This window comes from Lepidochelys olivacea (genome assembly GCF_965140295.1).
Source record: "Lepidochelys olivacea isolate rLepOli2 genome assembly, chromosome: 2".
NCBI lineage: Eukaryota > Metazoa > Chordata > Testudines > Cheloniidae > Lepidochelys > Lepidochelys olivacea.
Genome location: NC_140412.1, coordinates 186,864,337 through 186,878,104, shown reverse-complemented (window position 1 = coordinate 186,878,104; position 13,768 = coordinate 186,864,337). Strand labels below are relative to the sequence as shown.

The window sequence follows — 13,768 nt, the reverse complement described above, 5'->3', positions numbered from 1 at the left end:
AGAGGAAACAATGAGAGACTAATGTGAGAGGGCAGGGGCGTGGGAGAGATTGCAGTCACAAGTTTCAAAAACTTGAGCTCAGGCAATCAATTAGTTCCACACAGTGTAAAAAAAAATTTGGAAAAAAAACACTGGTGAAAGTTAAGTTTTAAAAAATGAGAGGAATGTTTACTTCTTTCTTTGTCTGCCGACCTCAAAAGCAATATTTATGTGAATTGCTTAATTTTATGTAGGGTTGCCAACTTTCTAATCACACAAAACTGAACACCCTTGCCCTGCCCCCATCCCGAGGCCCCACCCCTTCTCTGAGGCCATCCTCCCCACTCACTTCATCCCCATCCCTCTGTCGCTTGCTCTCACCCACCCTTGCTCACTTTCACCGGGCTGGAGCAATGGGTTGGGGTGAGGGTTCTTGGGTGGGGCCGGGGTGCGGGCTCCAGGAGGGAGTTTGGATGTGGGGGAGGCCTCAGTGTTTGGGCAGCAGGTTCAGGGTGCAGGCTCCGGGTGGCGCTTACCTCAGGCGACTCCCCAGAAGTGGTGACATGTCCCTCAGCTCCTAGGCACAGGTGGCTCTGTGCACTACCTCTGCCCACTGGGGCCTCCCCCGCCTCTCCCATTGGCTGCAGTTCCCGGCCAGTGGAAGCTGTGGAGCCAGCGCTCAGGGCCGGGGCAGCGTGCAGAGTCCCCCTGAAATTACTTGTCTCCCCCAACACTCTACCCAGCCACTAATTGGCCAAAGATACTAGGTAGGGAAAAAGCTGAGGTCCCATGCCGCACTGATTCCAGTGGCAGGGCAGCGTTCTTCTGTTTGAAGGGGCATGTTTAAAGCTGCATGACCCCCGGGACTGCACAAACAGTTTAAAACTATGAAGTTGCACTATTCACAGCACTATGTTACAGCAAACAACATGTCAAGGAATTTCTAAAGTGTTGGTATTTTTATGCATAATTGAGAGCATTTCTGTATATTATTAAAACGGATTATCAATGGATTACCAGGCTCTGGATTAACCATGTTGCTACAAAACATTTTAGAATTCATCAATGGACATAGAACCTGGTAATTCTTCTATCTCTGATCATCATATATGATGTTTGCAACAACACCATGCCATACAAGTAGATTCTCATAGGGTTTTCCATTGACACCTTTCATTTACTTTTAAAGAGCTGCTACATCTCCAGGTGGCATATTAGACACAACTTGCTGTCAGATTAATTTAGTTGTTTTAGAGACATACCAAAATGATGACAACCATGATATTTACTCCTTTTCTTCTGTTTACAAAAATTATATCAAGATGTATCTTTTTTCACCTTTCCCTCTGTTGAACTAGATGTAGCATACATTTAATGCTTCTGCTTTTCTGAGAAATACACTTTGAAAAGCAAAAACATGATGGTGATGATACAATATAAAAATGTTTCTCTGTGTACACATTTCTTCCAGGACCTATAGCTTAAAAGGAAGGTAATCTTCTTTATCCTTCTAGTAGTCCTGAAAGTGATCCATCTGATGCTCAGAGTTGGGTGCATGTGTCTCTTATTTGGGGACAATAGCTAAGTAGGAATCCATTTTATTTGGGTTGAAATTGTGCATTTCAGGGTCCATAAATCAGTAATTCTTCCTACTATAACATGCCTTTATTAACCAATATTTACTGAATCCTTGACTATCAAACCAATTACTTCCCCACTGGCATTTGAATCATTTATCAAGCATATTCTTTGAACATTACATTTGATTTGTGCTTTGACATGTGTCATATCCTCAAATACACAAAACACACAGAGCCACTTACTAACCTCCTTATGAGGATCCTTATGAGCTTCTAGTGTCTTCATAATTGTAAGCTCTGCATAATTTTTAAATCTTGCTGGTTGGTTCCTTAGAATTTCTCTTAAAACTTTCAATGCCAAAGCTCTGATTGCATGCTAAAGGTTAAATATTGTATATAATTGAGTTATTTCTCTTTGAACAGACAATGTGCTTTTAATATTAGCTCAGCAATTGGACACAAACATGTTTGATAGTGGAAATATAATGTAAATTATAATAAGCTCCCCCCAAATGCATACAGTACAAGCCTATTCATTCAAGCTCGAAGCACATGGAACTCTCAGAAAAATCTTTACAGCATCCCAACCCATATTCTCACCCCCTCTCTATACATATATCTTACATGGTGTTATGAAGTTTTTACTAAGCAATATATGTAGATACAATGCATGCCTGCAAAATCACAAGCAACATATGCAGATCATCCCAAGCGAGTGCTAATAAAACCTTTACACAACATTACCACCATATTTTGTCTAAACCACTTATTTTACCAAAAAATGGCTTAGAAATATTTTAGTTTTCAAAAATGTTATTGCAATTTTTGAGTACCTCTGATTGAGAAGACACGTCTACTTACAAGTCTAACTATGGCATACTAATTATAGTAAGTCTAATTATACAAAACTGAAAGGGACTTGCCAATTATAACAACTACATTTTAGAAACCTCCAAAAGTACTTAAAATTTATTTTCTATACATAATGTTGTACGTGTTTTAGGATTTTATACCTTGGAACATAGCAGGGGCCAGCAAAAGCTGTTTCGTATCCTCCCAGAAAGCTAGGGAAACCTCCTTTCCAAAAGAGGAGAATATGGGATAGGAGGGAGATGTATACACTAGGGATGTAAAATATTCAATGGTTAAATGGTTAACTGGTAAGTGTTAGTCTTACCATTAACCCACCGTAACCGTTAATCCGCTTCGTGCAGGTCTTCAACCAATTCTCCTGCAACAGAGACTGACCCAAGCCCCAGCTGTGCTGGCAGCAGCGGCCCACAGCCCAGTCGGGGGGGGGGGGGGGGGGAAGAAGGGGTGTGTAAAGTAGTCCCCGGCCTCCCAGTGCCACTGGAAGGGTTCGGCTGCGGAGGCGGATGGCGCACTGGTCAGTGAAGGGAAGGAAAGCTGCTGCTGGGGTGGCATGGAGTGACTGTGTTGGCTGCATCGGGACAAACTAGGTACCTGGTCCCCTCTCCTTTTAATTGGCTATCCGGTTAAACAATATAATTTTATAGTTTAAATGGTGATCTTTCTAAACGATATTTACGTCCGTATTATACACACACTTCTTATTTAGACATTCTTTAAAGGCAAGCTTTGCATGGCCCACTTAGAAGGTGATCTACAAATAAGAATACTTTGAATTTCATAGTAATTAGCTGAATATCCCCAACCCTAAGGTAAAAAAAGGATGAGCAACCAATTTTAAGCTTCCATAACTCCCATCCCACAGTTCAAATGAATAGTACCCACTGTGCATAATATGCATTATACTGTCATCCACCACAAAAATCACCTGAAACATGAAGCCAGTATAGGAAGCAGGGGAGGGAGAACCAGAGAAATGCCCTTTTGATACGAAAGGGTGTATATTTTTCAGTTATTTTTTATTTTATTTTTTTAAATTGCTAGCTCAACATGAATATGTAGTATGGAGAAAAAGCCATGTACCTGACCCCTATCCAGTCCATTACCAGATGCTAGATTGTATATGCCTAATGCACAGAACACTGGACAGAGTTGGAGTCAACAAGACTGGACACTGGGAGAACCCAAAAGACAAAAAAACCCTGTAAAGTAAACATGAGGACTGCCTCTTTTTACTTTTTGGGGCACTGAGATTATTTGAAATTTAATGGCATTTTCTTAGTGCCATTTGTAGATTGTCATTAAAAAGCATTTTACTGCTACCTGATACTTGTCTATCCCCTCCTAGAGATACCATTTAAACGCAATATGAATTTCATCCATGTGAAGTGTTATTGAAGAATGGATCCTAATGTCAAAAGCAATTTCCGTGCACGGTCAACTTTGGGTTAGTCTGAACTTACCTCTTTGTCCCCAAGAGTTTCAAGTAACAGAAGTAGTATCGTTTTGAAGTGCTCATCCCAAACACCAAAGGACTCTTCTTGAGTCAATTTCATAAGCTCATACAAAGCAGCCTTTCTTTCTTCAACTCTCTCATTATGGTTTGACAATTCCTTCAGTAACTCTGCAACCAGATCAGAATGGTCCATGGGAGGCTCTATTAAAAAGGAATAAATGGACATATTCCTCAAACTGTAGAGTTGATAAAAAGTAACTCCTATCACATAATGCAGTGATACTTTCTAGGCTGATAGGCCTTAAAACTATTTTCTTTTTCTCAGCTCTGTCTGCAAGGACATTTTTACTCTCAAAATGAACACAAGTACTGTATTTTCAGTGTGGTCAGCATTCCTGAGCAACAAATGTCTGGCATCATGGCAAAAAACAACTTGTAAATGAACTGACTGCAGCTTGAATCTTCCAATGACTGAACAGGTACGTGAAGCTGATTAGACTAAGAATTCCACAGGGCTGCCGCTGCTGACCCTAGGACAAGCTCTCTCTGTGTAGGAGAATCTAAAAAATATACGGGAGGGATACCATAATGATGAGCAAGGCATGAATAACTAGATTGATACTTGTACAGACTGGGCAGTCAACCCAAGATGCCTGCAAAACTTCAATAAAACCTGGTCTCCAATGTAAATTCCAACATCATGTTGTTGTCTTTACTTCGTTACCAAATAGTAAGACATCTCTGGCCTTTAAAAAGGGAACTCTTCTGCCTGTGTCTTGCTGTCCAGGTAGAAGATTAAGAACCTCACAGTACTTTTGAAGGAAAAAAGGTAAAAGATACAAACAAAAAAATCTCTCTCTCAAATAAACTTCTATTTTACAAGGCACATAATGGAAGGAGTCAAATTTTCTCACATCTGCAAAACATGGCGATTAAGCAGAGACAGTCTTGTACCTTTCTCTAGGACTATTTTATGTTGACACTAAGCTACAAGTGAAATATTTCTGCAACAAAATTTGTTATGACATCACATACAGATAAATCACATGTTAATCAGTCTTTGAGTTTATTATTACATTTTTCAGAGTAACAGCCGTGTTAGTCTGTATTCGCAAAAAGAAAAGGAGTACTTGTGGCACCTTAGAGACTAACCAATTTATCTGAGCATAAGCTTTCGTGAGCTACAGCAAGTCCTACCACACACACTGAAGATAAGTTCCCATGATAAATTTTATTACTGGGAAAACATATTGACATTATATTAGGGAAATGAGGCATATACTCTGCCCTGACAGGTTAATTCCACAGTATAAATTTCATCAGCATGATATTCTCATCAACCTTGCTGATGTCACACATTCAAAGGTTATTGCATAAGTTCATGTCCTAAGAAATTTAGCAGTTTTTGAAGGACTGACATTGTATAATACTGCTCTGGGTACCAAACAAATAAATTAAATGCATAGTATGAATTGGTAGCTAATGCAACACTAATTTTTTTAAAAGGCTCCAGAGGCGATCATGCAAATTACAGGGCGCTAAGCATAACTTCAGTACCAGGCAAAATGGTTGAAACTATAGTAAAGAACATGGGCGGTGGGTGAAGCTTCCACTTGGAGAGGCAGTAGCTCCCCAGACAGCCTCTTCTGCCTGTGGCCCCACCCATACTCCACCCCTGCTCTCCCCCAAGCCCCACCCCCTCCCCACTGTCTCTCTCCTCTCTTCCCTCACCCTCCCTGCTCACCACGCACGCATCCCCTTCCAGCCAAATCCCTGAAACCAAGCAAATGAAAAAAACAACGTATTTGAAAAAAGCCCTTCACTTTTCTGCAATTTCTTTCTAAAGAAAATGGAGCATGTTTTCCACTGTGTGCCAGATGGTGTTTGAACATGCAAACGGTACCTAATTAAAATCATTAAACTTGGGAATAAAAAATGTCAGTCACAGGTTTTTTGATATACCCTGATAGCTGACATGCAGGCAGCCCGCAAAACGGCCTTTTCAAGTGCCCTGACCCCCTCATGGATCCTGGAAAACATATAATGGCAAGCAGCAGTTAAAGCTAATTGAGAAATCTCTGTCCTTTTTTCACACAATAAAACAAGGTGTCAGTCCTCACTCTCAGTTGGCATTTTCACCCTGACAGGAAGAAAATGGCAGGAATCAGACTGCAAAATCTGCCACCCCATTTTCACTTCTTCACACAAACAAGTTTGAGCAGTTCCTATGTTTATTGTTTAAACAGCAGTAAGCACCTCAGGCAATGAATAAGAACTGCCAAGAGGAGTGGCTGCTGCAGCTAGAGATGAATCCTGGAAGTAAAGTAAAAGCTCACTGCTACTTTAAAAACAATAAAACCCGCTTAGCTCACAGAACCAAAGCGGCAAAAAGTCCTACTGAGGCAGCATGGTGGTGCCAGATGTATGGACCAGACCAGCAGATCCTATATCCCCAGGGGTGAAGGAACCAAATCCCCAGTCCCATTCTCATGAGAAACTGGCCACCAGGCAAATGTAATCAATCTCCCATCCCCTGAAAAGAGTTCAGTCTTATCCTACCAATGCCTCCTCTCCTCCCCGCCACCATACCAGTATGGCCATTCTTATGTTATGCTAAAAAAAATCCAGCATGCCTGTCCAATTTTTTGGAATACTAATGTTTGACAGACATTAGGAACATTAACAATGTTACTATGATGGAATGATCAATACAAGTAAAGCCTGGAATGATCAATGCAAGTCAAGTCAGTAGTTTCATTCAATTTACTAAAATTACCAGAAACACCATGTCCTGAGTGGTGAAAGAGGCTCACTCTGTAATACGGTAACATCCTGCTAAACAGAGAGATTTGATGATTTTTACTTCTGACAGAATTCCGTGCCCCTGTGGGGGTGCAGAATTCATATGGCCCGCATATTTCTGTGCCCCCCGTGCAGAAAAATGCAAATCTGCGGTGGGATACGCGCCTCTTCCCCAGCAGCCCAGGCAGCACTTCTGTTCCAGAGTACCCAGAGCAGCCTCAGAGATGCAAATCACTGCAGGGGGAGAGGGGCTGGGCGTGCGTCCCTGTGGGGAAGATGATATCTGTCGGGGGCAGAGCTGGGCGTGCATGCCTGCCAACAAACGAGATAGACTCTGTCCCTCTTGCTAGCTACTGCGGCTCACCAGGGGTGTGCAGGGGTAGGTCTTTTTATTATGGAGGAGGAAGGCTCTTTCCCCGAGCCAGAAAATAGCAGCCTGCCTGCTAGTTAACAGATCTCATTCTCTGAGTCAGAAATGTAGCAGCCTGCCTGCATAGTAACACTGTTAATGTTCCGATTGTTCGTTAACTGTTCCCATTCTTAGTCCATTCCTCCAGGAGCATAAAACCTGTAAATGTTTTAAGGACCTTACATTGCCACAGTGATGTAAAGCCTTATAAATGACAGTAAGGGAATCAGCTAGGAAGATCTATGTGCCTTCTCACATTTTTCCTGTGCCAAAGTGGCACAATGGGATTAGATTACAGCTCAGGATATATTTTACTTACCCACAAAAAAAAAAAAAAAAAAAGAAAAAAAAAGGACTTTGAGGACAAATAAAATGTTTACCAAGCAGACAATAAAATGTCAGGACAATCAGAAGAGGAAGTTACTCCCTTGTGCAGTAACGATGGTTCTTCACTTTAGGTGCCTGTGTGCCCTTGCACCTCTAATCGAGATTTTTGGCAGCAGTGTCCCGTTGATCCCGCACATGTGCTCTTCCTCCCTCATGGTCTGCCTTAAGGCTATTTAGCACTGCATGGGCGAACCCCCCTCACTTCCTTCTCTACCACACACCCCTATAGAGAACTCCGAAGTAGAGGAGAGGAGGGTGGGTTGTGGAGCACCCATAGGGACACACATCTCTAAGAACCATCGTTACTGCACAAGTTGCGTTGTTTCTTCTTTGAGTAGTGTCCCAATGGGTGCTCCACATTAGGGGACTCCCAAGCAGTACCCACCACTGGAGGCTGGAACTTTGAAGTGGAATCTTTTACTACAGAGAGTACTGTGGAGTTGAAGATGATGTCAGCGGCCAAATCTTCAGTGATCGCATAATGTTCTGCGAAAGTATGGGCAGAGGCCCAAGTCGTTGCTCTATAGATTGCACTGAGTGGCGTGACAGGTGTATAGATAGCAGCTGATGCCGTAAGGTATCATTGTTCAGGACCTCAACCAGCTCATCAGAAGTGCTTATAAGAGGCAGTTTGAGAGGTCATGGACTGGGGTGCAGACTGTTCCTACTTTTGAGCCCTGGGCCTCTTACACTGTGGCTCATAACAGCACTGAGATGGTGGGTATTGAGAAGATTGTGACCTGTGGTGTGGTTGAGAGGTACATCTTCTCTTCTGTCCCATAGTGTAGATTCCTAAGGAGCATAACATGGTCCGAGAATCCTTCAGGATGTGGAGAGAAAAATCTATCTTTTCCGCAAAGACTATGGCCCTTCAAACTGGAAGTCTGTAGCTCTTTGGGCAATCTAGAGAGGCGTAGCCAACAAAAAAACCCACAATCCACCTCAGTACCACTGTCATGGAGACCGGGCGGGCAGCTGTAACAGCTGCATCCAGTGGTGTCTCTAGGATCAGTCTGGCCATTAATTGACTGTCTCTAAGAATGGTCTGAATCTGTTCTTTTTGTATTTCCAGTAATGTTCCAGAAACATACTGGGTTTCCCATAATTAATAAAATTGTATTTGGCCATGTAAATAGTAAAACATGAACATTGGCCATTTACTTACCCCAAACATCACTTGGCAAAAAGCTATGTCAATAAGTAGAACTGCACTTAGGTTAGATCCAGTACATATCATATCTTTTTATCTTACATAAAATATAATTGAAGACTGACAGTGGCTCTTAATGCTGACAACTAGCTATATAAATGGTGACGTTTCAAGAAAATAAAGCTGAATAAGAGTAAATTTTTCAAGTAGAGAATCTCGTAAATCTCACTCTGAGTGCAATTACTAAATCTGCATACAAACAATGCCAGAGAGTGTATTGTTTTCTTTCAGGTAGTTCCTATGGCAAATCATTGCTTAATAACAGAACTACAGTTGAGACAGAAGCAAGAATTCCCTTCTCACCAGGCTCTAACAACATAATAAAGATTAGACTATAACTGAATACTCATTTCAAAATATTCGCTATCTCTGAAGCAATACAGTAACAATCCCCCCTACCAGTTTTTCTGCATTGCCATCACCTTTTTAAAGGTTTCCTTCAGATTTTCAGTAAGGTGTACAGCATGTACAACTGGGAGTGTCAAGAGGCCAGCGGACTTTTGCTGGTGTATGCTCAACGTTAAAGAAAAGTGAAAAGTTAAGACTTCATTACAAATCTGTGTATTCAACTTAATATGAAATAATTTCATCATGAACAAATTTCACAAAATAACTTTTCTACCTACTTGAATTTGTTTCTGAGCATGGATAGCAGTTTATAAGGTAAACACCATTAGAATTAGACTTTTAAAGCTTTTATAAATTTATTTTTAATGAACATGAGGTATTGATCAAAAGGAAAGAGTAATTCAAATCATTTATAATTTTACTTAAGTGTCTCAGGTCTACTTGGTAGGACAGTAAAGATTGTTTGCCAGCCACTAGTAAACTTGTACATGTACTACAAGCTTCCTTCTCCTTTACTTAAAGAGGAATCTCTCCACTGGTCCACAATCCACTGCTATCGCCCATCTACCATTGAGCTGTGCATATTCTACACTGGAACGGAATACCAAAAGCCACAACTGTTCCCTATCCAGTTGTTAAACCACCATTCCCCCCAACCCAAGCAACTTCAATACAAAAATGGGCACACTGAATATCTGGGGGTAATGTAAAATAAATTGAATACAATATCAATATAAATAAATAACAGAGGATACTGTACTGATTGACATGGATGAAAAAGTAGTGATTAAGAGAAGGCAAGGTAGACAAAGCAGTGCTGCATAATCCTGGGGACATATGGACATGCTTCAAACCAAACTCTCAATAGGATGATAACTTAATGGTCATCATCTTTTTGTTTCAAGAATGTGGGGCCAGATCCTCAGCTGGTCATCAGTGTTTTGCCTCAATTCAGACTAGTTAATAATTGGGAACATAAAGTTCACAGCCAGTACCATATCTCTAGAAAATGTTATTATAAGCTACAGAATTGGAGAAGAAAAATGAGCAAGAAAGAATAAGTGAAGGAAACAAATGCAAAATAAAACATTTGGTTATAAACATTACAAGAAAATACACTGGAAAAGATTAAAATTTAGCTTAACAAGCTTATAAAGCAGCAAGTTGAATAACTATGTCAAAATGGTCTGACTACAGCCTCCTTTTTCAGCATTTGCATTTAAAAAAATGTTTAGTCAACACAAAATATCCCAGACTTGTGTTTCAAATAAAAATATTTCACCACCAAAACTCTGTGCTGTTAATCTTTCATCTGTAGCCAAAACTAGTTTTACATAATGAAAAAAGAAACTGGGTAATCACAAAGATCTTTTCTTCCCTTGACAAACTGAAAAAAATTAGATAAAGCAACATATCTACAAATTTTTTTTTTCTTTTTGGACTGTCATACACTAAAATATACTTACTACAACTTAAGTCCAAATATACAGTAATCGCTACAGTTAGCAATTCTCTTATTCCAGTCCCTTACTTTTCCTATAATTTTGTATTTATGAGGAAGAACATTAATGCTGGAGTATTCCATTACATTGCAATTCTGTCTGATAGCTTTTGTAACACTGCTTGCTTTTCACAATATTCAGATAGGATTTGCAATTCAATAAACCTAGTCCGAAAAACATGATTTACTGCATCAGCAGTCCGGTTCCTTCAGATACTTTTATGTATAGCTAATTTAGCTCAGCCTCTATTTACTACATAAAAACCTTAAAGACTATACGCAACAAATGTAGACAAATCTTATGATTTTCCCTCTAACAAAGAATGTAATCTAGAACTTACCATCAGGAAATTGCTCTGCATCATCATCAAACATAGCTTCTTTCAAAGCAGATTTGTTAAAAGAACTGATATTATCCGAGTAATTGTACGGGTTATAATCTCGTGAACGTGGAGAAGAGTGGGGAGGCATTGTGTTAAGTAATGATGTTTTGTTATCAAGAGCTGTTCGGCCTGTATCAATTGCACCACCTCCTGCTCTTAGATCCGCTATTCCAGAGCCACTGCAAATCTGCCAGGAAAAAATAAAAACACCCCTCCCCATAAACATATTTAATATCTCACTCACTTTGTAGTTCACTGTTCCTCTTAGGTTAACAGTAGCAAATAATAGTCTTCTCTACATAGGGAAGTTAGTGTGCAGCAAGCTGGGTGTCAATTTACCACACTCTGGCTACTCTACACTAATTCTTTTGTGGAGACTCCTATTGTGCACTAAAAGTGCTCTTTATACTTTAAAATCCAGTACACTAAAGGGTAGTAAGCTAAAGCGCTTGATGGCCCTCTTAGCACACAGTAACAGTGTCCACATGTGGGGGTTGTACAGAGTAGGCAGTGTGCTGTAAATGCACACCCTAAAATTGCTGTGTGCTAAGTTCTCATGTAGACAATATCAAAGACAAGCTACAAAGTTTGCAAGGTTCCACTGGTGCCACAGAGTACTAACATACATCTCAAATTGGCTCATTGTTTCTCAACACTTATGGCTTATGTAAATGAACACTTAGATTGCAGCAGGTTGAGTTGTAAACCTACCCTATACTACTTTGCCGTTCACTAAGTGTCCATCTGAACCCTGCTGCCATGCATTGAGCACCCTAGGGCAGAGGTTCTCAACCTGTGGTCCATGGACCACCAGTGGTCCGCAAGCTCCATTCAGGTGGTCCGTGGATAGTTCCCTCTAAGATGCATGCCTGGGCGGCCGCACACAAGAGAATGAAGAGCCATCTACCAAATTAGTGGAGCCGCTCAGGCATGGCTCCGCTAATTAGGTGCTTGGACCCTGGAGAAGATGCACGTTTGGTGAAGTGGTGGCTGTGGGGGGGGGGGGGGGAATCTGGCATAGGTGGGAGGGGGAAGTGGGGTGAGAAGAAGGGGTGAGGGGAATTTGGGATGTGCAGAGCTGCAGCGGCCAGAGAAAGAGGTGACTTTCCCCAGCTCCAGGGCTGCGGCTGTCGGGGAGAGACAGCCCTCCTTCCCAGCCCCTGCTTGGGGGCTGCTGTGGTGGGGGAGAGACCCCCCCACTCCTTCCCAGCCCCTGCTCGGGGGCTGCCACAGCAGGGGAGAGAGGGCACATTCATCACATTAGAAAGGTAAGACTACTGATATTAAAATATGAGTTGTGTGCTTTTATTTGTAGAACAGTAAATGGCTAATTATTATTAAGTTTTTTTCTTATATAGTGCTTTTATCCAAAGCTCTTTACAATAGTTAGCTATTGGTACAAACAACATTTGGAAAGATCATTAAGTGGTCTGCCGAGACCCTCAGCAATTTTCAAGTGATCCACAAAAAAAAAAAGTTTGAGAACCACTGCCCTAGGGAACTTTTAGTGCACAGAAGTAGGGTCCAAACAAACTCCTAGATCCACAGCACGCTAGTGCAGGATAGCTTTAAATGCTACTTTGCTGTGAACTGAGAAATGAGAATAAGTGTTCATTCTCAGAAAGCTTAGCTTTTGTCTCAAATGGTGAGTATGAACATTGCCTAAAACGGACTTAGGTGTTTGAACTGAACACAAAAACAGCAACATTTTCATAGCGGAAGCCTAAAGTTAGGGACTTAAATCCATATTTAAGCACCTAAATAATTAGCCTGATTTTCAGTTCTATTGAGCCTGAGTTTCAGAACCATAGACATCCAAGTTTGAAAATTTTGCCCACAGCTTTTAGACACTATAAAGCATTTGTTTGGACTTGCTCCTTTTGAGGGACACACATCAAAAGGTGTCTAGAATTCTTTTTCCTCAAAGTTTTGCTCTCTGGAAGAGATTTAATGAAGACATATTTTATTCAAATGACATTATTCAGGGACAGAAATCATACAGTCTCCTTCCAGTACAACAGCAAGAATATAAAGCAGACCGTTCTGTCTAAAACAGGTAACACTAATAAGCAGCTGCAAGTTAAAACTAAAGCCATAGTCCAACAGGCTTTAAAGTGCTGGCATTCTACATAGACTTGATTAGCAGCATGGCTTTTTGTAATTAAAATTTGACATCTCTAACATAAACAGGTTACTTTACTTTAAGACCAGGAGCACAATTTTCAAAAGCACCTAAGTCACTTAAGTAGCCTTAGTCCCATTTTCAAAAGGTTGATAAGCATGGATAGGCATTTAAGAGCTTGAGTCTCACTGAAAGTCAACAGGATTTAGGATCCTAAAGGCCTACGGCACTTTTGAAAATGGTACTTAGGTGCTCTGAAAATTCTACCCTTGATATACAAATCCATTTAAAAAGATAATTCAGCTGTACTAAATCAGCTCCTCGCGTTGGCTGTCATTCAAACACTCACTGAATCACCATCGTCCTTTTTGGAATCCCGTTTCACAGGCTCATTCATATCTTCCTGACTACGGAAACTGAAGTTCTGAATGGCTTCAGTGACTCCACGAAGAGAACTATAAATATCTTCAGAATTCATGTTTTCTGTGTCATAATCGAATGCACTGTAGATCCAGGGAAACATGGAAGAAGGGGATAAAAGGTTCAATTTATTTTCTGGTATTTTACTGAGAGTGAGGCCACAGGAGTGGAACCACACTCCTGTGTGATCTGTGGTGGCTGCCTCTCAATGGCACCCCTCCCCTCCTTTGACAAGGAGATCACCAATGACTGATACTTGGGACTTCTTCAAGTGGTGGAACTGAATGGCCAACAAGGGGTC

General features: G+C 41.0%; 1 protein-coding gene across 36 annotated transcripts in view; it reads right to left on the bottom strand.

The window, feature by feature from the left end:
• Positions 1 to 13,768, bottom strand: part of CLASP2 (cytoplasmic linker associated protein 2) — a 265,493-nt gene that overhangs the window by 17,540 nt on the left and 234,185 nt on the right. For all 36 annotated transcript variants that reach the window (XM_084618633.1, XM_084618647.1, XM_084618644.1 and 33 more), the window contains 4 exons: positions 13,397 to 13,550; positions 10,884 to 11,112; positions 3,893 to 4,086; positions 1,807 to 1,935 (listed from right to left, as the gene is read on the bottom strand). In XM_084618633.1, coding sequence (XP_084474759.1) covers positions 1,807 to 1,935; positions 3,893 to 4,086; positions 10,884 to 11,112; positions 13,397 to 13,550 — 706 coding nt within the window. The remainder of the gene's footprint in view (positions 1 to 1,806; positions 1,936 to 3,892; positions 4,087 to 10,883; positions 11,113 to 13,396; positions 13,551 to 13,768) is intronic.